Source organism: Mchenga conophoros, linkage group LG14 (genome assembly GCF_057382185.1).
Source record: "Mchenga conophoros isolate Kocher_MC1m ecotype Shallow Benthic linkage group LG14, M_conophoros_male_GT1.1, whole genome shotgun sequence".
Taxonomy (NCBI): Eukaryota; Metazoa; Chordata; class Actinopteri; order Cichliformes; family Cichlidae; genus Mchenga; species Mchenga conophoros.
In genome coordinates, this window is record NC_140539.1 from 15,815,285 (window position 1) to 15,840,083 (window position 24,799).

A 24,799-nucleotide genomic window follows, 5' to 3' on the forward strand; every position below is an offset into this window, starting at 1 on the left:
AAGAAATAAAAATGATTTAAAAACGATTATGTCTTTGATTTGTCACAAGTTGTTTTATTTACAACACAGTTTACAATTTTTGGCACAGAAAAAATACACTCATAAATAAGCGAGCAGTTTTAGATTCAAGTGTGCTTTCAGTGAAACAGTCTTACAAATTGACATTTTTTCCGACATGTTAGTGCAGCTTGGGTCAGATTACAGGAAGCTGAATGAGGCTGAACTGTGGCGCAGCATCTTCTGTGGACTGTGTTTGGACCTTATTTCACTGGTGCGAACAGACTGCAAAATGACATTCAATAAGTTGATTCTTTATCTCTTTTTTACTGCTAACAGGAATGTCTGCTTTGCTAGAACGTTAACTGAAGCTCACAAGTAACAAAGGAAATCAATGCTGAAGTGTTTCTGTATATGATTTGTATAAAATGTGCAGTATAAACACCCTTTGAATTCTAGTCTCAGAAAGCAAAGATCTGGAATAATTATAATTACAACAATAATAATAATGATAATAATAATAATAATAATAATAATAATAATAATGATGATGATGATACAATCACATTCAAAGAGACTTAAATATAAAGCTGAGGGTATACAGAATGGGTATAGCTACATTAAAATAATAAACTACATTACAGAAGGAGAAATATTGATCTTTCGTTTTATATAACACTTTGATCGACTTTGGAAGTGCAATTCAGCAGAGTAAGTCCCAAACTGCTGATACTGTTCTAGCAGAGAGCCGAGACCACAAAGGCACTACAGGCGCTGTAAACACAAGTCTAACTTTTCATATTCTTCCTATTACCAGTGAGCAGCTTTACTTTAATTAGTTTATTTTTTATGTAATATCTCTGGGTAATCATTTGACTCCACAGACGAGTGGAAAACTTCAAAATAGATCCAAGAAATAGATCCCGTTGTTGGCATTAGATTGAACCCCCCCCCCCAAAAAAACCAAAAACAAAGGCACTTTTGGTTTATAAGGCTTAGAAACCTAGAAAACACCTTTTGCATGGAGATGATATCAGTGTTATTATCCTTCCTTCTGGATGTGCTGTGATTGTCTGCACTGCTGAGCTGTTCTTTGATTTCTGCTGTGATGGTTAGTGTGTGTATACTTATTAACTGCTTTAATAATTTTAATTTTAATCTTCTAGTGTTATTGAAGTTCTAGATTTCTCAGAATACCTTTAGCAGTTTTAATTAGAACAAGCCCAGTTATGATTTGAGTGCCTCCACCAGCCTGTGTAGGTAGATTAAGGCAACATAAGCATAACATTAGCAAACTATCATCGTCAAAGAGAGGCCACGACCACAAAAAAACCAACAAGAAAATACAAATTCACCACCAACAGCTGTTTTTTTAAAGAATTGTTCTGGGGATTTTTCCCTTTCAGAGGCAGTTGATCTGTCTGTGCGACTGCCTCTGTGGGCCAAGCTGATGAGTCCAGTCTAAAAATCCTAAGTCGAGTGTCATTGGTCGGTGCAGCCTCTCGTGGAGGCGCTCTGCTCACTGTCCGACTGTCCCTTCCCCGGGTTTGCTCTACTTTGCCCTCTCAGTCATTTGATGCGGTGTCGTACCAGCGAGGACTCGTCTGTGATCTCACCGTTCCGGTTTCCGCATCTGCAGGGCAGGATGAGCATGAGCAGCAGGATGAGGAGGGCCAACGCGCAGACTGCCATCAGGGCGTAAGATATCATCCACACAAGAGGCTCCTTCAGTGGGCCGCCAGAGCAGTCGGCCGCCACGTCCGCTGCAGAGAAGGGTCCCTCGATCTCTGACAGAGCCACCCCATCGCTCACTGCAGTGACGTATGAGAGAGGTCTTATAACATGATCTCATTAAACCAAAAAAGCAGCATTAAGTTAGCATCACTCATACGCCCTCATTCAATACAAATTTAACAAGTGCCAAATAAAAAGAGTTAACCTGTGACTGTGAGCTAATGTTTGAGAAAAGCTGGAAAGACAGGTGAAGAGAACTTTTGCTGGACTGAGAGCTAGCTGAGGCTATCTTGACAATGAGCAAATGAACGTTTTAAACATTTAAACATTTAACTGAACAACTGTTGCTTTTAAAAGTGTGCAAAATCTATTTTTCATTCCTGTTTTTCCTCGTTTAAGGAACATTTAGAAATTGCTAAATATGGTCTCTTTGGCCGACCGGTCATGGCCGATGGCTGCCCTCCTGGTTCTGCTTGACGTTTACGTCCTGTTAAAGGGGAGTTTTTCCTTGCCACTGTCACCAAGAGCTTGCTCAAATGGGGTCATCTGATTGCTGAGATTTTCGGTGTATTATTGTAGTCTTTACCTTACAATATAAAACGTTTTGAGGGTTCCTGTTGTTGTGATTTAGCCCATAAAAATAAAATTAAATTGAATTTGGTGGAACTGGAAGAAATTATTCATGCACAATTATTGCCTTGTTTACCTGCTTAGATAAATGATCTCTTTCATGCCTCCAAATGACACAGACCATTAACACATTGCAGCAAGCGAGCTCACGTCACTCCTATTTTATAATCTTACATTGGCTTCAGGATGTCTTGAAATTCTTGTTCTCACATACAGAGCATTAAACAGCCAGGCTCCAGACTTTATCCCAGCTTTTTAATCAAGCACACTGCTGCTCGTAGTCTTCGATGACGGGCTCAGGCATCATTTTTTTTTAAACAATGGCATTTAACTTTCTTATTTATTTTACCTGCCCTGCTTAGACATTAAATGCTGTCACAAGCCTCCAACCTGAGCAAAAAGTGTTTGCTCAGTACACAACAAAAATGAACTTTGTACTTTAGTATTAGGGAGGGAGGCTTGGCCAAAGTTCATTTTTCCACAGAACTATGAGGAAGTGCCACTGAAGGCTTAACCTTTGACGTTTAGATCTCAGTGAACAGGACACTGTGTTGAGCTCTTGGTCAGGGAGCCTGAAAGTGGCTGACTTTAGGACTTTGCCTGTCAGTAAGTTATCATTAGCTGATGTCTGGTTTACTCTGTACTTTAGGATTTCTGCTGTAGTTTCTCATAAAAAGCGAAATATTTACAGACATGTAACTGCAGTAAGTGGCACCAGTATGAACCCTGACCTGCACAGCTGCTGAGTGCGAAGCCCAGTCTCCGCTGAGTGCGGTCAAACACTACGTAGAAGCCTTCCATAACAGTGGCGCCGATCACCATGCCATTTGTTGACGACGACACCCCGAAACGGAAGCAGTCCAGCGTGCCGTCAACGTCCGTGATTGGCTGGATGTAAAGCTGTGAGATGACAAGAAATGAGGATGAGATGAGTTTGTCTTTGTTTGATGGAAGCTCTAGAGAAGGAATGATTATATGATTATATATGTGCCTGGCACCTGAGGCAGAATGGTGACGCGGAACGACTCGCTGGTGTTCGTGGCCCTCAGGTAGATGGACAGCTTAGGGAAAAACCTCCAGGGGTTCTCTCCCTTCATCCAACATGCTAACTTGGTGCCTTCCCAGAACCCTGAAGAAAACTCCTCGATCTGAATTAAAAACAAAAACAACAAAAAAAAAAAAAACACAGGAGGAAAGAGAAAAAGAAAATAAGACAGTCACAGTAAGAAATTGACAGAGACAGAAAAGAGACAGTGCGAAGGATAAAAAGGATAAAGACAGAAAAAGAAGGTCAACATAGCACCAAAACAAGTTTTGATGTTCTGCTTTCATTTTCCTACTTTGTATTCATCTGGACGAAAACCGCATTGTTCCTCCTGTATCCGAGGTTCGACTAACGGACGAACTCTCCTTTCCAGCACCCTGGCATAGACTTTCCCAGGGAGGCTGAGGAGTGTGATCCCCCTGTAGTTGGAACACACCCTCCGGTCCCCCTTCTTAAAGATGGGGACCACCACCCTGGTCTGCCAGTCCACAGGTACTGCCCCTGATCTCCACGCAACATTGCAGAGGCGTGTCAACCAGGACAGCCCTACAACGTCCAGAGCCTTCAGGAACTCGGGGCGGACCTCATCAACACCAGGGGCTCTGCCACCAAGGAGTTGTTTAACTGCCTCATGCACTTTATGTACCTTTATGTACCGGCTGACACACACAAACAAAAAAACAAAGAAAGAAACAAAAAAAGCAACATTTTACAACTTCAACCTAAAGCGCTCCATCTATGCACGATAGCATGGGAGGTGTTGCGGGAATATGGGGTGTCTGGCCCATTGCTACGGGCCATTCGATCCCTATACAACCGTTGCAAGAGCTTGGTTCGCATTGCCGGCAATAAGTCGGACTCGTTCCTGGTGGGTGATGGGCTCCGCCAGGGCTGCCCTTTGTCTCCGGTTCTGTTCATAATTTTTATGGACAGGATTTCTAGGCGCAGCCAAGTGGCGGAGGGCTTTCGCTTTGGTGGCCTCAGAATCTCATCTCTGATTTTTGCAGATGATGTGGTTCTGTTGGCTTCATCGGGTGAGGGCCTCCAGCTCGCACTGGAACGGTTCGCAGCCGAGTGTGAAGCAGCGGGAATGAGGATCAGCACCTCCAAATCTGAGGCCATGGTTCTCAGCCGGAAAAGGGTGCAGACCCAGGACACGCTGGAGAGATTATATCTCTCAGCTGGCCTGGGAGCGCCTTGGTATTCCCCCGGATAAGCTGGAGGAGGTGGCTGGGGAGAGGGAGGTCTGGGCCTCTTTGCTTAGGCTGCTGCCCCCGCGACCCGGCCCCGGATAAAGCGGATGAAGATGGATGGATGGATGGATGTATTCATCTGCAAGGATGTGGCTGCTTTAATTGAAAATGTTGCCTCCAAGTTCAAATTAACCTTGGGAACTGTTTGTGTGCAGTTCCAAAAAGGTGAGAAATGTGCAAAGCCTAATGGTAAATAAACAAAGGCATGGAGCGCACGCGCGCACACACACACACACACACACACACACACACACACACACACACACACACACACACACACACACACACACACACACACACACACACACACACACACACACACACACACACACACACACACAAACAACAGGAAAAAAAACCCTCGATCCCTCCACTTAAAGCTACTACGTCCTTGAACAGTGAGTGTGTGCTATTCTCCCCTGCATATCTTTGCTCTGACAACATGTTTCATCATTGTCTGTGGAGCGGAGGCAGCATACCAGAGAGCTGCGTATGATGGCTTCTACCAATGCATTGAAGACGTTGACAGGAAGTCGCAGCAGAGTCGTCCCACTGTCGACTATAGCTTTATCCATGTTATACTGAAAGAAAGAGAGAAAGAGTGACGTGCGGTAGGGTTTGTTCTCGCTGCAACGGACTCCTATGGAAGACCTTGAGCAAACAAAAGAATATAAAATGAGGAAGTTCTTTCACAAGCAGACAAACTGGATTACACTGCTCTGCAGCACTCCTACTCAGCTTCTCTTACATTTCAGTGTTTTAACCTTGACACAGCAAGTTAATCAAGTGCTGTGAGTCAACTTCCAAGTCAAAGCTACAGTTCACTTTGAAATAGTGCAGTGTGGAGTTAGGATCAGACAGTGAGAGAAGCGATTCAGACCGTGAAGTTTTACCTCTCTGCAGTCCAGATTCAGATTCTGGTCTCCCACCTCCAGCTTCAACACCTCCACCTGGTAGTACCACTCTTCTATTATAGGGGTGTACCACACTGAGCCTCGATACAGACTTGGTTCAGCCCCACCCATTATCTAAGAGAAGAAGATAACCAGAATTACTGCCTTTTATTTTTTTTGCCTCAGTAAATCAGCTAAGTTGCAGTTTACATATCTGTTTAGCTTCACCACTTCAGTATCTAACTAAACTTAAAATTAGAGCCTGATAGGAATAGGATTCTTAAGACAGATAAATACCGATACTTAGTGATCTAATTCTGACATATCGGCCAATTGTTTTTTTTCCCAAACACTCAAAACACAAACAACAGATTTCCATAACATTTGTTATGTGTACTTATTTGTGCATTATGATAGTTATTATGTACTCATTCACGCTCTGCTCGGCTTTTGTTTGTGGCATTCCAAACATGTTGCTAACAGAGGGAGTGGCAGAGAGCCATGTGGTGGAAAAACTATGGTGTTTCCACCGTCTCCCTTTTTACCTTTTTTAAATCAGCTGTTACAAATATCGATACAGTTAGATCTACTTAATATCCTAATCAATATTAGTCAGAAGTGCTTCACAGAACGTTGTGATATCCCTGTGACCTTTGACCTCTTTGATATATAATGTTGTTGCTTCATCGTTGTATCTGACTTGTGTGAGAATCTCTAATTTTTAGCATATGACTTGTGGCCTAAAACATTCTTAGTGGATGTTCGGGCAGAAACTTTCACCACTGTGAAGGAATAAAACCACACAATCATCACCAGGTCAAGTGTGCCACATTAAATATCCAACAAGAATACACTCTAGCAAATGTTTATCCCCGTGCCCACACTCTGACAGACCACAGTCAATAAACACACATACACGCACAAGCACCCTGCTATCTTATCCATCTGTCTGCACCAGCGGGTCACATGATGGAGATGCGGTGAGCGAGGCACCAAGGTCGAAAGTATTACGGCGACAGACTTGCTCTCAGCAGGATGCTATCTTAGCTTAATTAGCTCCAGTCAAAGTAGAAAGGCCTTCCAATGTGGAAACACAGTGACATGAAGGACATCAGCTATGACGTTTATAAAAAGGTGCTGGTCACACACACAAGCTATCAAAATCTCAGACAGAGATCCAAAATATAAAGACTGTTTAAAACCAATGTTTTTATCTAATCAAACTCCTCCTTGGGGTGTTACTTCTGACTACTCACAAGACTGCCGCCCGTAGTGTCTGTTTCGCTGCCGGCTGACAGTCCAGCACCACACATCTGGAGGGAAAAGACGTCAGGAATTCCCAGCTGTCTCACCACGGAGTTGAAGAAGGGCTCCACGGACGAGTCAGGCTGGTGGAGACACACGAGACGGTGTTAAATAATGTTGATCGAGTGAAACCTTTACACTTGCGTTTCATACCTTTAGCTTGTGTAACTACACAGATTGTAAAAGCTTCACACACAACATCGTAGAAAATCAATCACCTCAAACATCAGCTCTATTGAATGGAAATGCTGAAATGTGTTTTTATGTGACAGCGGTGTATCATCAGTTTGGACTGTGATATGTTCACTCCTGTTTTCCTCCACAGTGTCACCATGTCATGCATGACAAACAGCCTGGAAGAAAGTTCAACCTCAGCACTCAGGAGTCGCCAATAGCACAAAGTGGTCAGTGTAAGCGTATCGGCTCCACAATCACTGACATTTGATCCCAAAGGTTGTTGCAGTCAGCGCAGAATGAAGGTACGTATTGTGCAGTTTGCGCTGACGTCTTTAACGCTCCATTAAGACGAGATTAATCTGTTAAAAAAAGCTGACACTGGGTAAAGCACCTTGATTTAGCTCTTCTTTTGAAAAAAGAAAACTGATTAATTCACATCTATGGTATAAGGGGAGATGGAAGTAAGAGATGACAAAATACAGCAACAACATAACCTCACCCCATCATTTTATAAGAAAAACACACACTCCTGTAATTATATCACAAACAAGTTTTCTTCTTTCATGTGAAAAGTGGATGACGACATTCAGATAAGATTAGACCGCAAAGTTATTCAGTGGTTTAACAGAAATGGAGGCGAGCAGGAAGCCATGCAATGCTGTCACATTGTGAAACCTGCATGTTCACATTTTCTCAGGTTTTGCTTCCTCCTTCTGCTCTCATCCTTAGGTTTGTGTTTAATTCCACATACATGGAAAACAGCGCTTTAATTAGCCAAATCATTTTGCAACGATTCATACAGAAACAGAATTCAACCAGAGTATGGTGTTTGTGCTCCAAAAATGACATTCTGCAAATATGACACACCAAGAAATTGACGAGTAAGGAGCAAATATCCCACGGAGAACACAGGTGGATGCTGGGGCTGTTCCAGGGGTTAAAACAGCAGTGACTCAGGGCAGCAGTCAGAGGATTTGCAGCTTAAGTAGACTGCTAAATTGGAAGGGTGTTTGATATGTGATGTGAGGAGTGGGAGGCATGTAAGTGAGAATGACGTTGCCTGTCCGGACAAGCTCTGAGGATTCACTCAATATAATTAGTTATGTTATTTTAGTAATCAATGCTTTTATAGTCACTTCGGTGGTGCTTTTGGTAGCACTGTTGCCTCACAGCAAGAAGGTCCTGGGTTCAAATCCACCAGCTGGTACTTTGTTTTGTTTTCCCCACTGTCCAAAGATATACATGTTAGGTTAGCTGGCGATTTTTATATGGCTGTAGACCTGAATGTGTCTCTCTGTTAATCCTGTGATAGACTGGCAATCTGTCTAGTATACCACGCCTTTCACCCTATGACAGTGGCTCCAGGCCCCCACAACCCTGAATTGGACAAGTGTAAGAAAACGGTTGAACAGAACACAAATGAAATAAATCAAATCCCCATTTTTTTCACAATTCACATATGAGTGCGCCAAAACGTCTGTGTCGTCTTTGTTTTCATTAGAGTGTAAAACAGCTTCTTACTAGTTAATGTCACACTGGGCAGAAATCAATGACTTTGCTTAATAACTTTACGCAAACTTGTAAATGAGTATCTCCCGTACCCGTGCCAGCACAGGATAGGCCAATCCCAGGATGCCTTGCCAGTTGATCCCAGGGAGGAAGAAGCCATCAGAAGACAGGATGGCGGCGATGTTGATGTTGATGGTCCCGTTTGGGCCTCTGGGAATAGAGACGCTGTCTATTCCCAGCTCACCTTCCCAGTTGCCTTGGGTGTACCTTACAGCTACAGTGCGACCGGTTGAACGGTAGGTACTGGAACTAAAAGCAGGAGAAAAGAAAACAGAATATGTAAACAGTTACAAAGCTATATATAACAAAAACTGAATGTATTTACTATGTTATACTACAGTTATTACAAAATGCAAGCAGGCAGTATTCCAGCCACTCACAGTGCAGTGTTGAAGTAATGAGTAATAAATTGGTGTGGAGCTGCAGCCACGGCAAAGTTACTGCTACCCGTATCCACCAGGATGTTCAGCTGGAAAACAGAAGGCACAGTTTGTTTTAACAATCACTCCAGCTATCTGTTACCCCCCCTCCCCCCACTTACATGGCCCCAGAATCACATGGTAAAAAAGAAAAAAAAGAAAAGAATGACAGCTAAGCACAGTGGGATGCATTCACAAGCCTTTAAGCTTTAAAAAGACATTAAAGTTTGTTTGCAGATATGATTAGAGGAGAAGGGAGAAAGATAGATGTGAGAAATTTCCCCACAGCATGAAAACACAAAAGGTAAATTACACGACAGTTCTCAAGGAAACAATGAAAGGGAAATGGGCCATAAAAATAGCCGAACATAAAGAAGGTTATATCTCTTTTAGGGGCGTTTCGTGCCCATCTGAAAGATTCATATAGAACCGTAAATGGACATTTTCTCTGGAGGAAGAAAACGCAGCTTGGTTGCAGCTAAAATTAATTACACATTTTTAATAACGTCTGTAAACATTATTTTAGCAGCACACACGAGAGGAAATGATACACATGAAGCTGCAACGGCACTACTTTTGGTTCAGTTCTAGTGTTGGACAAACTGGTGTGAAAGGTCTTCGTCATTAACAATGCACCTCGGACGTAAGTGTTCACTGAATGTGTGATCTGAGAGTCAAACACGACAGCCTCAAGCTGCTTTCATGACTGTATGACCTAACCAGTTGTTTGGTATGTGTCATGTGAACAGTGGGGACGAGTTAACAGCACTTGAGATCAAGTTGTCTTCCAGGCATCGAGTCAATGAACAGGAACAAATAAACAGCAGACTTCTGTCACCTTCATGTTTCAGCTGTGGCCATGTTAACACTCGCTGGCAAGCATTCGCCACCGAGGCGGGGGTCATAAACCTAATGCCCCGACGCCACCTGATGAATCAGCAACAAAGACTCGTGGCAATCTATGAAAACTGAGCAGCTCATTAGACATGTTCAAATGTAAACAGCGGTTTCAACAACTGATCGACTGTCGCCTCGTTGCGTTTGCCTTTACATTAAGGCGCACCACAACAGCGGGCAATAGTTTACTTAAATTACATTTCAGATAAACGCTTGTTGACCATTGTTGACCATTACGCTACACTGTTTGCTTATGAGCGCAAACTTTCTTACTCATTTCCTTGTAGCCGACATCCCACCGGCATGCTCAGGTTCATTTGGCCTTTATGAAAGCAGGTCTGTAATTATCAACCACATGTTATCGACTGGTTCACTCAGCCATGGGAAACCCCTGTTGAGCCGGGCTTATCAGTTCCTCCTCATTGCGCTGGCTCCTGTCCCACCACTGTCACTGTGCCATCCAAAACTCCTCTGCCACCTTAGCAGATGGCAGCAGGCCACTCACACAAGGCCTGAACCAGTCAAACAGGCCTGACTGGAAAATTCTGATATCCTGTGGTGAAGGAGAATAGCGAGAAGGGAAAGCAAGGGCAGCTCCTTATCCCCACACCACCTATCTTTTTACTAGTCACACTATCCTCCCTTTGTCAAGCTTCAGAGCTTCAGGCAAGTCTCTTCCCCTGCTGAGGCAGTCTGCAGTTGAGCGTTCGCTGTCTAATTGGCGGTAGCTCCATGGAGGCAGCGTGCATCTGCTACCTGTTTGTACCAATTAGCAGATGTGAGGCTCTCCAGCCAACACTCAGCCTGTGTGTGCCACATGCTAACAGACGCCGCAATTAGTGGCTGATTTGAATAGTGCCTCATTGAACACCGCGGCCCTGTAATCACATCATCATCTAGTTAGAATAATATTGAGAGTATAACTCAATAGTATCGAGTTACACGACATTTTGCCACCGCATAAACAATCTGAACCAAAGCAGATGGCTCTCTGCTGGCAAGGTTTCACTATAATTACGGACAGAACAGGGACATAAAAGACTAGAAGATCAAGAGGTGAAGCTTCCTCTATCTTTACTGTGCATCATAAACCAATTAAAGAAGTCTGAGCCTACAATTATGTTCACACATCCGTAATATTAACATCCTGGAAATTGTGAAGAACGACTTTAAACGCGAACAAATAATAAAAATGGCTGTTTAGCAGGTATCTGTATCAAGTTCAGCTTTCAGGTGGTTTTAATGCTTGATGCGGCAATATGGATCCACTCTGCTAAACAAGCGAGCTAGCCTTAAAAAAAACACTCCATAATCTCACACAAATGTGAACAATTCAACAAAAAACAAAGAAACAAAAAACTAAATGGCAATAGCCAAACCCCTAAACGTGTCATTAACTTTCTGTGAATGTTCTCTGCACAGAAAGTTTCCTGACAAAGTAGGAAACACACAGCTGTAATAAAAAGACACCATAAAGACTGCGCCCTTTCTGATTTAATGTTTTCTAAAGGTGAGCCACCACTGACACATACATACTCCTCCCAATAGAGAAACATATTTAAAATACCAATATGCTGAATATAACTGAATAGTAATCTTAGTTCCAGTGCTAATGCATTGATGACATTTGCTTAACTGACTGACTTTTATGATTGATAATCTGTTGTTATACATTTACCTGTTGAATAATGATAAGTAATAAGGGTAAAGGGGAATTTTCTTCTTTGGGGAACACTATAAAGTGTTCTTTTCTATTAGGACAAAAGTCATTAAGCATACAACGCTGTGACTTGATAATAAGGAAGTGTGGGAAGTGTACTCTGGCAAGTGCTGCAATGTTATCCTCAGCGACATGGCAGGTAGCGCAGATAAGCCTCTGTGAGCCTGAGAAACTGAGATGTGCTGCCCAAGAGTCTTAAAAGCTCTGATCTGTTTAACTCGAGATGCCCCGGGGCAACAGGTCAACTTACTAATGAGATAATTCACCTTTGCTTTAAGCTCCAATTCAAAGACAACTACTTTACAACACAAAGGCAAATCGCTGCCACCCTTAAAGCCTCATGTATTTTTAATAGTGACGGGAGCTCCAGCTCACCCAGATTTAGTCCTCCTCAATTATTAATATGATCTTGTTAGGCGCTTTACATAACAAGCAGTATAAAAATGACGTTCTAATAAATTACACGTACGCATTTCCAAGTTCTGCAACCAAAAGAACCCATATGGAAAAGATATATATAAATATTATAAAGTTTGTATCTGTCTTGTTTGAAACTTGTATGAAAAGCATATAAGTGTGAAAACAGATATAAGATCCCTTGAAAAATTATATAATGAAACTTGTATGTTTTGGATACTTACTAAAACAATGTATGAAAGTAATGCGAAAGTGGCCACTTTCATGAGTAAATCATGTAAGCCTTATATGATTTACTCATGAAAGTGGCCACTTTCATGAGTAATCACATATAAGTTTTTACTATTTCTTTTCCGTATGGGAATAGCAGCCAACGAATATCCCTGCTGTAGAGCAAGTGCTATTTTGTACAACTCTCGGGGTGCTCTCTGCTGCCTGGGATCCTGGTAATCCCTGTCAGCTGCCTGCTAAGAAACACTGGTCCTCGCAGGCAGCATCATGTGAGTGCATGTGAGCCAGAGAAAGAGTGTTGGTGTTGGTGGTGGGGGTTTAGTCTACAGACCCCTAGGCTATAATGAGGCTGAAGCACCCTCACAGCTATATTATCCTTCCTCTGTGGTCCCAGGCGAGCCTAAATGTAAGAATGTACTAGACATACTTATCTTCCCATGACCCTCTGCTGCAGGGGTAAATTTAAACCTCATATTTTGAAGTATAGACTTAATAGCTTGAAAAAAAAATATGGCTGTTAAAGGAGTCAGTGATTGAACATTGGTGGTGGCTTACGACACCAGCTATCGTCCACCTACGATGAAGGCTTCATCTCCACTCACACCTTGCATCAGGTGACCTCAACAGGTCACAAGATGTGGTGGGGTGAAGTCTCACAGTAGTTTCACCCTTCCCACCTTGACTCATGTGACGACTCACATGACCAAGTGGATCAGGGACCCTGAGGACCACTTCCACTGGGGATTAGATACCTGACTTCTTTCTTTCTTTTCTTTTTTTTTAAGAAATGAAGGAGCCTCTTGGGTAATAGAGATCTAGTCTGTTGCCTTATTTTTTCAAACGTTCAAGATGACCTACACAGACATTTAAAAGCATATTTAAATACACAGTGCTGTATAGATGGGTATCCATGGCCCTGAGTCAAAACAAACACACCCAGCCCACCTTCTGACCACTGGATCACATGGTGGATGGACCAGCCCCTATTCACACATACACAGTAAACACACTACAAATGCATCCAGGAAAAAACAAATAAACACAAAAACACAAAACACACACAACACAGCGCAAATACAGTGATTAAAGTGGAAAGCTGACACAAGTGGTGCGTTTAAGTCTAAATGAGAAACGTAAAAAAGAGTTAAAACAGACAGGAGCTCAGGAGCTACATTACCTTTTGACCAGGAGTACCGATTGACATTTCTATGTAGTAGCCTCTCCCAGAGTCTCCTTGCAAATTATTCACCATGTCCAGAAAGTTCACGGTACCGGTGGGATCAGAGGCCAGAGAGAGACCGCTTCCATCAGACTTTAACGCTACTCTCCGAAGAGACGTCAAATTCACATCCGATGAGACGTTGTACTTCCCTGGGTATATTTTCAGCGGTATGGAAAAGTAACAATAGGACACTCCGAAGTACAAACTCAAAGCAAATGCCACAAACGAAACGAAAGTTGAGTATGCCATGTTAGTTTTTTGTTGTTTTGTTTTTTATCACGCCAGTAACAACAGAGAAAGTCTCAGAAAAAGACTCCTGTTCCGTGCTCAAACTTTTCTCCTCAAGTTTTCACACTGGCCCGTACTGCGGTCGCCATCATGGAAACGATCCCGCTTCACCGTCAAAAAGACACCGTACATGGTGACATGCTTCCGCGGTGTGAGTGACACTGAACTGTCCGCTGTCGATCGATTTCCAGCGAGAAATTTCACCTCCATCTACTCTTACGACGGCGCCAAGCTAGCCCAAACAGAAGACTCAACTTCCGGCAGTTGCTTTCAAGTTAAAGCACACGTAACTGTTGTAACGGCCACACAAAACAGGCGTTTAACACGCTAGGTAAAGTTAGATAAATTATGAATGGGATTTATGCAATTTTTGCATTTCTAAAAGCTACTTTCAGTCGCTCCCTTATTCGCAGTGTTTGATTTGCCAGATTTGTATTTTACACCAGATAAGACAACTCCAAAAGGTTTTCTGTCTCTCTTAATTCATAGCGACTCTAATAGGGGTTTATTATTAGACAGATGTAAAGACATTTGTGTCTCATCTAATTCAAAGCCAGTCGAATAGTGGTTTATTTTGAAGGCGCAGTTGCCGAGCTGTAGGTTTTTACCACATCCTTTACTCCTGGTATCAGGCTGAGTGATGTGATTCCACGATGCATGACTTCCTTCCACAACTTGGACTGCTGTAAACCGGACTGATAGCACTGGGGGGCATGTGCCCATTTTTAAAAGACTGTAATTAGATTTCCCCACACTGCTCCACAGATTTTGCTTCACTTATGTGATCAGAACAAATTGTTTTTTCTGTCATCTACCCGAAACCTTTTGTTGTCTTTTTGTGGTAATCTATCTATCTATCTATCTATCTATCTATCTATCTATCTATCTATCTATCTATCTATCTATCTATCTATCTATCTATCTATCTATCTATCTATCTATCTACTTTTAAAATGTTATTGTGCAAATCAGTTTAACTAATGCAATAGTTATCCGCTTCTTCTAATTCAGGAGAATAATGCAAACTAAAACTACATAATAATTCACAATCTTTAACTAGGGGTATAACATGGCATAAAATAATATTATAATTTAACAGGTGTCTTTTTTCCCATTTTAAACACCCTTTAAATCCTGTTATTGGGATTGCTGTGCAGCTCCACATTTATGTAGTGACTAGTATTAGTTAACACAGCCTCAGTTCTGATTCCTCCCCTAACCAACTTCCTCATCATGGCCAGAGTATAAAACACCTGTGCCCTGTATCTTGGCTCCTGGTGTCCAGTTATGTAATTAAATGTGTCTTAACAAAGGTTAACTTTACATATTACTTCAACGTAGTGTATGTGGGTTAGCTTCTTGTTATGTGTTTGTCCCTGTCACCTGGGGCCTGTACTACGACCTGGTTCACTTACCCTAATGTTACACCAATGTGGTTATCACCTGGATGAGAAACTGTAAGCTTTCCCAAGCATGAATACGAGCCATTCAGCCGTGTAATACAGCAGTGTAATACAGTATTTAAGCTTTCCTTTGGTAATCAACACTTTATGAATGTGTTTAACTGGAACAGTGCTCTAAGTATTAGTCCATTTAAACCCAACTATTTGCTAAAGCATAGTACTCGCCTTAGTCTGGTGAGTAAGACTAAGGCCTAAGAAGAATTACAGGTTTATGTTCTTTTAAATTGTGTTTTTTTTCTCATGGCATACAAGCTACATAGTTTCAGCTGCAACATCAGCTGTGTTAAACTGTTTAGTGGTGAGTAAGGAGGTGGCTTATAAGGATATTGCTTTCAAAGGAGGAGAAAAATGCAAGAAATAAAAATCTCCTTTCCTTACCGCGCTCCATCAGGGACACACTAACTTTAGATTCTAACAACTGGACCCTTATGGTGTCTGCACACTGATATCTGAGGGATCTCCCAGGAGGTATAATACGGTTTTCTGAAAAACTGGCCTGTAGGTGGTTTCATGCATGTTTCTCGTGACTCAAACATGACCTACATGAAGCAGCTGGATCTGCAGAATAAGTCATTATGGTAATGAAACAATAAAGTGTAACCCTCATAACACTGGGAATCAGGGCTAAAATAAATCCTTTGTGTTACAGACCTCTGAGAAGGTGTGAAGGGTCACAAGATGCTTATAATTTTCAGTAATCTTTGTGGTGAATCCTAATGCACGTTTGTATTAGACTCCACTGCTTTCCTGGATTTCAAAACAAACTCTCGTCTCTCTCCCCCCATGCAGATACTGCTATGTTATGAGTTGGTGCCTGAGTAACCCATGGAGTTACAAAGGTAACTTCCCCTTGGTAGGGTCTCCCAAGGTAAATGGGTTATAGGTAGGGAGCAACAGAGACCCAGTTACCTTACCAGGGATGGGATACTGGAGCACCACCCTGGAGCCAGGCCTAGTGGAGGTGATGTCGGTGAGTTCCTGGTGGTCGGACCTTCACCCATTAGACACAACTGTGGCTCACTGCCTGCTCGGGGAGCAATAGGCGCATTTAGGCCAAAGACTGAAGCCTTGTTTTTGAATATGGATTGAGTTTTTGATATGTTGGTCATTGCAAGTTTTAAGGTCTTATGTGTTCAAATTAATTGTGTAAGACACTATTCTTGTTTCCTCCCAGCAGCTTGAGCCTCTGCCTAATTATGGAAAGGTTTATTATAAAATGTCTTGTCGGTAATGTCTGAATTTACAGCATCATTTTTATATCTTCGTTTATTGCTTGCTATTTGTGAAGATATTCTACAAAGATGACTCGGTTCAAGTTATACCAGTATTGAGGACGCTGAAACTAGGCTTTCACTAGAAGTCTTAATTCCATTGTTCAACTTATGTGTATATCTGAAAGTCTACAATAAAAATACCTGTAAGTACTCAGCCTTGTGCATTGGAAAACCCATGTCCAGTATCTTTTATTAGCACACCACACTCCAAGTATGCTATGTGTATAATCTTGTTCTGAGTGTAACCAGTGGTTTGCACCATGCAAACTCTCTGTATTTACGTTCATGAGGGCATCTCTTGGTTGGTTGAGACGCCTGCCTCTTCAAGTCCTATTGGTTAGATGTTTTCTTAAGCATTGAAATAATCCTATCATTCACTTTATTTTTCTTCTGTGGTCTTTCAGGCCTTGTAGTGTTGCTGAGCTACTCAATGCATTCGTTCTTTTTAAGATGAACCTTACTGTTGATTTGGCCAATCCTGAAGTTCTTCCTATCTCTCTTAGGTTTTAGGGTTTGTTTGTTTTTTTGCAGGCTAATGATGGCTTCCCATATTTTAAATTACAATTAAAAGCTATGAAACACAAATCCAACACTTGAATCATGTTCAGATGCACTATATTACAAAAGTGTTTCATCTTCTACCTTCACACATATATGAAATTGAGCCACATCCCATTCTTCATCCATAGCATTTAATATAATGTCAGCGTACCATTTGCAGCTATAATGGCTTTGAAACTCTTCCACACCAAGCTCTCTCATCCATGTTAGATGACTACCGTTCTCCTGGCAATGGCTAAACCCATGCTTGTCCGTCAGATTGCCAGTGTCTACTGATCTGAGTCCAGTGGTGGGGTGCTCTACACTGTTGCATTCCACACTTTGCATTGGACTTAATGATGTAAGACTCGAATGCAGCTCCTTGACCATGAAAATCCATTCCATCAAGCTCTCTATGCACTGTTCTTGATTTATTCTAAAGAACACACCCACCCTCTGATTTTATGTGGCCTATTACTTTCGCTTTTAGTGGTTAAAATACCACCAATAGTTGACTGTGGAATATTTAGTACTGAGGAAATTTCACAACTGGACTTGATGCACAGGTGGCATCCAATCACGGTACCGCGCTGGAAGCTGTCTGCATGCCTAAGTGCTTGATTTTGCACACCTGTGGCCATGGAAGTGATTGGAACACCTGAATTGAATGAACATGGAGCATTATGTCTACTTCATTTGTCATGAAATAACGAGGGAACAGGCCTCAATTGGCAATGAAACTGCCCGTCGATCAAATGTCCAATTGTGTTTGTCCCCATTACAATGGGGGAAAGTGTATAAAAACTGCTGAAAAAAAAAAACAACTTTTAAATAAAGCTGAAAGTCTGCCCTCGCAAAGACTTAATATTGGTTTAAAACCCATGATGGTGGCGTACACAGGGAAAACTGCAGAAACTGTCTTTGTCAAACAAGTTATAATTTGATATATATCCACCCACCAACTTGTGAACTGTTCACTACAGTATTAGGGAACAAAACCTCTGTGTATGCATTTCAACTTTGCATGACTTCATTCCCCAAGTTGGAAAGCTTTACGTGCATGTTTCAGCTGAGACGGCTTCGGTTCGGCACTGACAGCGTATGGGGAGAAAGAGTAAGAAAGGAAGGCAAGATCGCTGTCACAGGTCTTCTCCATGCTGCCTGTTTCCACACACAGACAACCAGTGTCTCACACTGAATACCTCATGAGTGCACAGTAGTGTCACATGTTCGGCTCTTTTCCCTGTCCCCCACCCATGCTTGTCTCACACCCTCATTGAAGTTAATCGCTATAGTTATATTAGCCTTAATAATGTGGGAAACTACTGTGACCACAAAAATTTATCTTTCCAGTGGACTGCTTGTCATGCACTGGGTCTTGTGAATGACCCATTTAAGCACAATTCCTATTTCTTCTTCCCTGGACCTTGGGGTATTTCCTTACCCTGAGAGTTTTAAAAACAGGACGAAGCTTTAATGCATCATTTGTCTGGTAGCCTACTAACCCCTTAATGCAGAAAATCAGGAGGTATGTTATATATCCTTTGACTGAAGAGTTTAACTACTTTTTAGGGCTCTCTACCTGGTTTTGTTTATGAAGTCTTCTAATGAGAAGTGGAGCTTTATGTCATTTAAAGCCACCATATACTTGTAAATTTGTAAACACGTTAAAAAGTGTACCAATTACAAATTAAAAGTTTTAGCTAAAGAGTTGTAATGATGATCAGATCAAACAGATCTAATGGAAAAGACTCCTTTTATTTAATCTTCGGTTTTGTAGAGATCAGGTTCCATCAGATAAAGACTCATTGGTAAAAAAAGACCAAAAGTGATTCATCAAAGAATGTAAATTATGACAAAATACCCATTCATGACTTTTATAAAGTGTATTTTTAATAATGTGCCCGTCTTATATCCAATTCAATGTTTCTAATCTGGTCCTAAAGCCTCTCCCTGCAGTTCCACCTTTGCCCACAGCAAGGCGCTCAACACCCTTTTTGTGCCTTTAATCCAATCTAAGAGAGCTGTAGCATCTGGTGGATGAGCAAATTAGACAGCTTAGGGGAGCCAGTGGTCCTACATTTGGCATTGCAAAGCTCCTTTACTGGGACATCGGTACTTAATCCTCACAGCTCTGATCATTACAGCTGATGAGAGGAGGAGACTGCTCCACATTGTCTCAAATGCAAGCCCTCCTCCTCAGCCTCAACAACAAACATCGACGTCTAAGCACAGATGCACATCTAAATGTAACATTATGCCAACTAATTACCACGATGAATTTAATATATATTTATTAAATTCTCATATTTTTGTTCTCTAAAGTAAATTATATTGTAGCAAATTATGTTTTTCTTATTGATTAATCTGCTTTAAACTCACTGGGGTTTTTTTTTCTTTTCTTTTTTTTACAGGCAGTCAAACTTTCCTCAAGCCTGACATCAGATATGTAAATGTCTGATTTTACCTGACCAGCAGGTGAAAATATATTTAGTGCACAGTCATCTAAAAAGAAAGTAAGTAGATGGTAACCATGTGGAATTAAAAACGTGCTTTCTGTTTTTACAGGGTTTCAAAATTGTACATGTTTGATTTAATAATTAACTTGGGATTTTGGCAATTTTGACATAAGTGAGTGTGAATGAGTGAGTTCTCCTTTTGTTAAGAAATCAATGCAGCATAAAACGTGTTTAGAAGCTTAAATGAAACTATTTGAAGATCAAATAAATGAATATTTCCAAAGATTACTGGCTATCGGCTGCCACAGTGTAAGAAAGTATAGGATGTTGTAAAAATGTTAACACTGCACAAAATATCATCTGAACACTTGTTCTTACTCTTACCAGTCTAATTTGACACAGTGCATTATTTTAAAGCATAAGCAGGTCTATCAAACAAGTTGATCATAGAAATAAATATTGTGCTGTGAAGTCCCGAATTAGCTCTGCTGCTTTCTCGGTGACCCCAGCTCTCATCCTTTTTATTTTTTTTAAAGCATCACGCAGGGCTATAATAATCAGGCCTGCAGACAGCCCAATCACTGTAAGTGTATAATGCTGCTCAGAGGTTTGCTGAATCTGCTAGCATTTTGAATGCAGTGTAATTACAGCACAGATATGATTGAGCTGGATGAGCGGTAAATGGGGATCACAGTGGGGCAGATCATCATAATCAGGCTGTCCACATGTTTCTCAGGCAAATCTCATTTTTTGGTATCTAATCAGCAGTGCAGTGTATTAGCAAAAAAAAATGGCTGGGGTCAATTAGCTTTTAGTTTAGTGGACTCAAATATTTAAATAAATACAACGTAGCTTGCTTTAAGAATTAATTTAGGCTGAGATTAAAAGGATTTTTTTGCACATCTTTGTTTTTGTTTCTTCTCTGCACGGCAGAGATTGACATATAGTTAGCCTGTTCTTCATAACAAGCTACTTCCCCGTCTCTCCTTCTGCCAGAACTGTCAACCGCCTAACAAGGTGCACATATTCACAGCTGCTGCTGCAGGAGATGAGCCCAAATGAGGAGAGTCTACATAAGATGAGAGGGACGTGCCAGACAACAGGTGCATGGATACATCACGGCTCATCCACTGGCACCACACTGTATGATTCCAGCCATATAAAAGACAGCTGGTTTTGATCTGTTTCATTTTTTTTTAGATCGATTACTTGTAACTGTACAGCAACTCTAGCTCCTCAGACAGGCGGGAGTATGACTAAGGGTGTCTCATCCTAGTCTCACAGGCTACTCACACTTACTCTTCCCCCTGTGGTGATAGCGATGCCTCTCCGCAGTGTATCTGTTTGTTCATTCATAGGAAAAGCATTAGTGACACGTAGATGAGTCATAGAGGCTTGCGTCTAAACAGTCCACGGCATGTCAGAAACCCTGCCACCCTTCTGCTCCTCGCCTCAAGGCACTACTCATACCCTCACCAGTCTCCCTAGTTACTCTAACTCGTACATATGCATACATATGCCTCCTGTGTTTGTTCAAACAGAGCGGATCCCACCTGATGTGTTGGGTGCCACAGAGCAGATGTTGCTGTAGTTGTGGGCCGGACTGCAGTGGGAGGCTGTGGACATCCTCATTACTGAGATGCTGTTGGGGTTCTCCTCTCTAGTGGGATCTCTTTAATGAAGTGGTTCTTCTTATAATCATTCACTCTATTCACCACACACTGTAAATACAGGAAATTCTGCGCAGTAGTGAGCAGTCTTGGTGAATACAGCTGAATCCCATAAATACTGATACCTCAGAGAAACAAGAAAGGTAGTGTGCAATCTGAACTATGTAGATTTTTCAGCTCAAATCAGAAATGAGAGGCCTGCCAGCACTCGCAGGAATGTGGATGTTTACAACGTTAATTGTGTTGTGGTGGTTGTTTCAGTTATGAGAGCACAAATGATTGGTCACATCCATCCACATACCCAGAGTTCATCTTCAGGGTGGCTGTCAAAATGTTGTATAAAGCAGGATTATGACTGTGCAGTTAAAGACAATGGGAATTGCTCACCTTATGTCATAATTTAGAAAGGGAATATAATAATTCAGTGTGAACGAGGACACACAGGGAACCTCAGCGGTTGTTACCATGTTTTTAATGTTGCAGTTATTCAATGCTTCACTATATTTTACAGTCATATACTGTTTATGGAGATTAGAGGAAGAACACTAAATTAAAAAAAGAAATGGCACTCGCACAGCTGACGGTATCATACTGCACAGCTTATATATTGTATACAGTTTCATGCTAGCAGATCTAGCTCCAGCACTTCACTGTAATTTAACAGGGAATTTTATCATAGTGCATGAAATCTGTAACCATCCATTCCAATCTGCCCATAGATGCCATCGCTTTCAGGTGAGACATGAGCATAAAGGTTTGCTTGTGCCCCCCCCGAAAAAAATAAAAAATAAAAACAAAGAACAATTACTTCGATGGTCTGCCTCCATAGCCGAATAAAAAAGACTTTCCCCTTGTCCGTTTTAAGTTTGCTGCGGGAATTTCGACATATTCCGGCCTGGCTGCGTTAATTGTAAAGCCAGCAGATGGAGCAGATGTGTGTGTTTATACAGTATGTGTCACACTCCCTCTGTGACTTTCAGAGGTGATGTCAGGTGCAACACCTGGAGTTTGTCTCCTAATTAGGATGGGCGTCTCCAAGGCGATACCCAATTAGAAAAGCTGAACCCGGCTCTCGGGGCTCATGAGCGGATAGAGATCAGATGCATCTCATCTCTCACTGGCAAATTGCTTTCATCAATAAACTATATTTGTGGTGCTGATACTGTATTTCTGTTCCCACTAAACACATTTTCTCACACTCTTCCACACTTATATCACACTCTTGTTTCCCCCCCACTGCAGGCTGAAGAGAAAATCCACTCTGAAAGAATATTATTATGAAGGCTGGTGCACCGACTCACCTTGCAGTGCGGTATTCAGTCTCCTTTGCGCTTGACTGTGTCCCTCTGTTCTTACAGCTATCTATCAGTTTCATAGCATGCAATCTGCATCCTTCCAGCCTCCCACTTCACGCCCACCAGCGTTGTATCTGTTGTGTTCTGCATGCATGTAGTGTGCACAGAAACAAGAGCATTGTGTTTTTGTGAAGGCTCAAGTGTTTTCATGTTCCTCACCCCCCCTTTCTGTATAAAAAGAGACAGGAGCTCCTGGGCAGAGAATACCCACCGCAGAGCTGCCCGGCAGGGTTAGGGGGAGTGTAGAGGATGCTCGGCCCCTGGCTACTTGCTACTCGTAAAAGAGGGGCGATAAGAGCTCTGAGGTTGTTGTGTGGTTGTAGGAAGGACTGAGTGAAGGCTGGCGGGGAGGAGGTTGAAGGCGTGAGGGGGGGGGCTTCTTCATACATTTTTATGACCACGTAGATAAGGTCAGTAGTGTGCCATCGTTACTAGGCAACACTGCGACCCTGAGTTGGATTGAGTTGTGAATGTGAGAAGTCAGATATTCTTATTACAACAGCCCAGCTTCGGTTCTGCTGTGTGCATTTGTTAACAAGCAGCCTGTCTCCGTGTGCCATTCTCTGCGCGAGTCGAGGCTGAAGGACTGCTTTAACTGGACGATTAACTGTGGCACTGAAATAATTAGAAGGCCATTGATTGGGTTATTAAATTGTTACAACCATGTTGGTGATATACTGGTATCTGTGCGCTCTTCAGATACGTGATGATGGTAATGGTGATGAAAAATGACGAGCGGGCGTTTGATTATATATTTTTAATGATCCAGTTCATGTGGGGATACACTAGACTGTGGGCGTATTGATTTTTCCAGTTTTGAAGCAGAGAATGGAGAAGATGGAGACCAGGCACATATGCAGCCGGAGTACAAATCACCAAAATAAATAAATAAATCCACCCTATTCTCTCCCTCCCTTTACTCACACTCTCCACCTTCACTCCCTTCCCTCTCCACTGCTCCTTTCTCCGTCCCCCTCTTTGCCATAACCCTCTCAGCTCTCCATCCTCACTTCCTTATTTCTGCCACTCCTCCAGCAGGTTTTCATTAGGTTCCCCCTTCCACTCCTCTCCCCTCCCCTCCCCTCGCTTACTCTCCTGCTCTCTCCTCCCATTTCTGTCCCCTTCAGCGTCCTAGTTTAGCATGTCAAGGTTGGCTACAGATATGCTCCTCTGTGTCTTGGGGCTAACCAATGGAAAACTGTCTGGGGTTGCTGTAGCAGGCTGGGGTGTTTGTATTACGAATTGAGGAGGAGACGGGAAAAGGTTGCTGTGTGTGCTGTGGTCCGTTTTGCAGAGTCGAAGCGAAGTCTTAAGCACGTGACCCTGAAACGCTTGCAGGGTTAACAGTCGATATCTGAAAAATGTGGTCTGAAAAAAAAAGCAGCTCATTTTCTCACAGCACAGTTGAACAGACGACTTCATTAACTTTATTATTCACCACAGCAACAACAAACGCTTCCAAGCGTGTACGTCACTTTTTAGTGTCCCCTGGAAACATGTCTGTCTGAATTTCATTGTGTTTTCTCACATTGAAGCATGTTTTTTCCCTAATTGCTCTGTGTGTATTATCAAATTAGTAAAGGTGTTTTCTCACTTTGCGTGTGTTTTGTCGACTTGTCTGTGCTTTCATACGCTGCAGCGCACTCAGCTGTCAGTTGCAGCACACTTAGGTTAAAACGCATAATTTGGGGAATTTGGCTCATTATTACTGCCTCTGAAATCCTGTAACATCTGCTACGTGTGACTGAAGTTAGGGCCTAAATCTGAATTAGCAATTAAGAAAAACGAATAAAAGAATAGTCAGGTTTTTGAGAGTTTGCAGTAGGAAGGGAACAAAGGCATCGAGCAAGCAGACGCTGAGTGGAAATATGGGCCAAGGGATAGCCTCTGCTCTCAGATAACAAACTACACTTAAAGCACATGTAGAGTTCACAGGTGAATACATACAATCATACAATCCAATCCACAGTTTGAGTAATCTGTTTAAAGACTGCGCTTTAAAAGTGCTGATAAAATTATTTTGTAAATTAACAGTAGTAGGTTAGCTATATCCCCTGTTTCATGGTTTCATATGGTATTTATAGATCTTGTCCTACTTTAGAAGAAAATTAATCCTCCAAAAAAGAAATATCTGTCAATCAAATTCATAAACTAAATACTTGGCTATAAATTGGTATAGCAATAGGTTATTGGTAGTAATAGGGGGTTAAAAATGCTCAGGTTAGCATGTGAAGGACCACT

The 24,799-nt window shown here is 42.0% G+C and overlaps 1 protein-coding gene and 1 long non-coding RNA gene across 2 annotated transcripts; one reads left to right on the forward strand and one right to left on the reverse strand.

The window, feature by feature from the left end:
- Positions 1-26: 26 nt before the first annotated feature.
- Positions 27-13,861, reverse strand: bace2 (beta-secretase 2). The gene is made up of 9 exons (XM_085245508.1): positions 13,465-13,861; positions 8,984-9,072; positions 8,636-8,852; positions 6,809-6,940; positions 5,553-5,687; positions 5,139-5,240; positions 3,360-3,509; positions 3,093-3,261; positions 27-1,808 (listed from the first exon to the last, which is right to left on the reverse strand). The coding sequence occupies exons 1-9, from the start codon at positions 13,756-13,758 to the stop codon at positions 1,567-1,569; spliced, it is 1,530 nt and encodes a 509-aa protein (XP_085101634.1). The 5' UTR covers positions 13,759-13,861; the 3' UTR covers positions 27-1,566.
- A 5,416-nt stretch (positions 13,862-19,277) lies between these two features.
- LOC146559493 (uncharacterized) lies at positions 19,278-22,889 on the forward strand. Its single transcript, XR_014888346.1, has 3 exons — positions 19,278-19,323; positions 19,489-19,590; positions 20,530-22,889. It is a non-coding gene; the product is annotated as an uncharacterized LOC146559493 (long non-coding RNA).
- Positions 22,890-24,799: the final 1,910 nt, after the last annotated feature.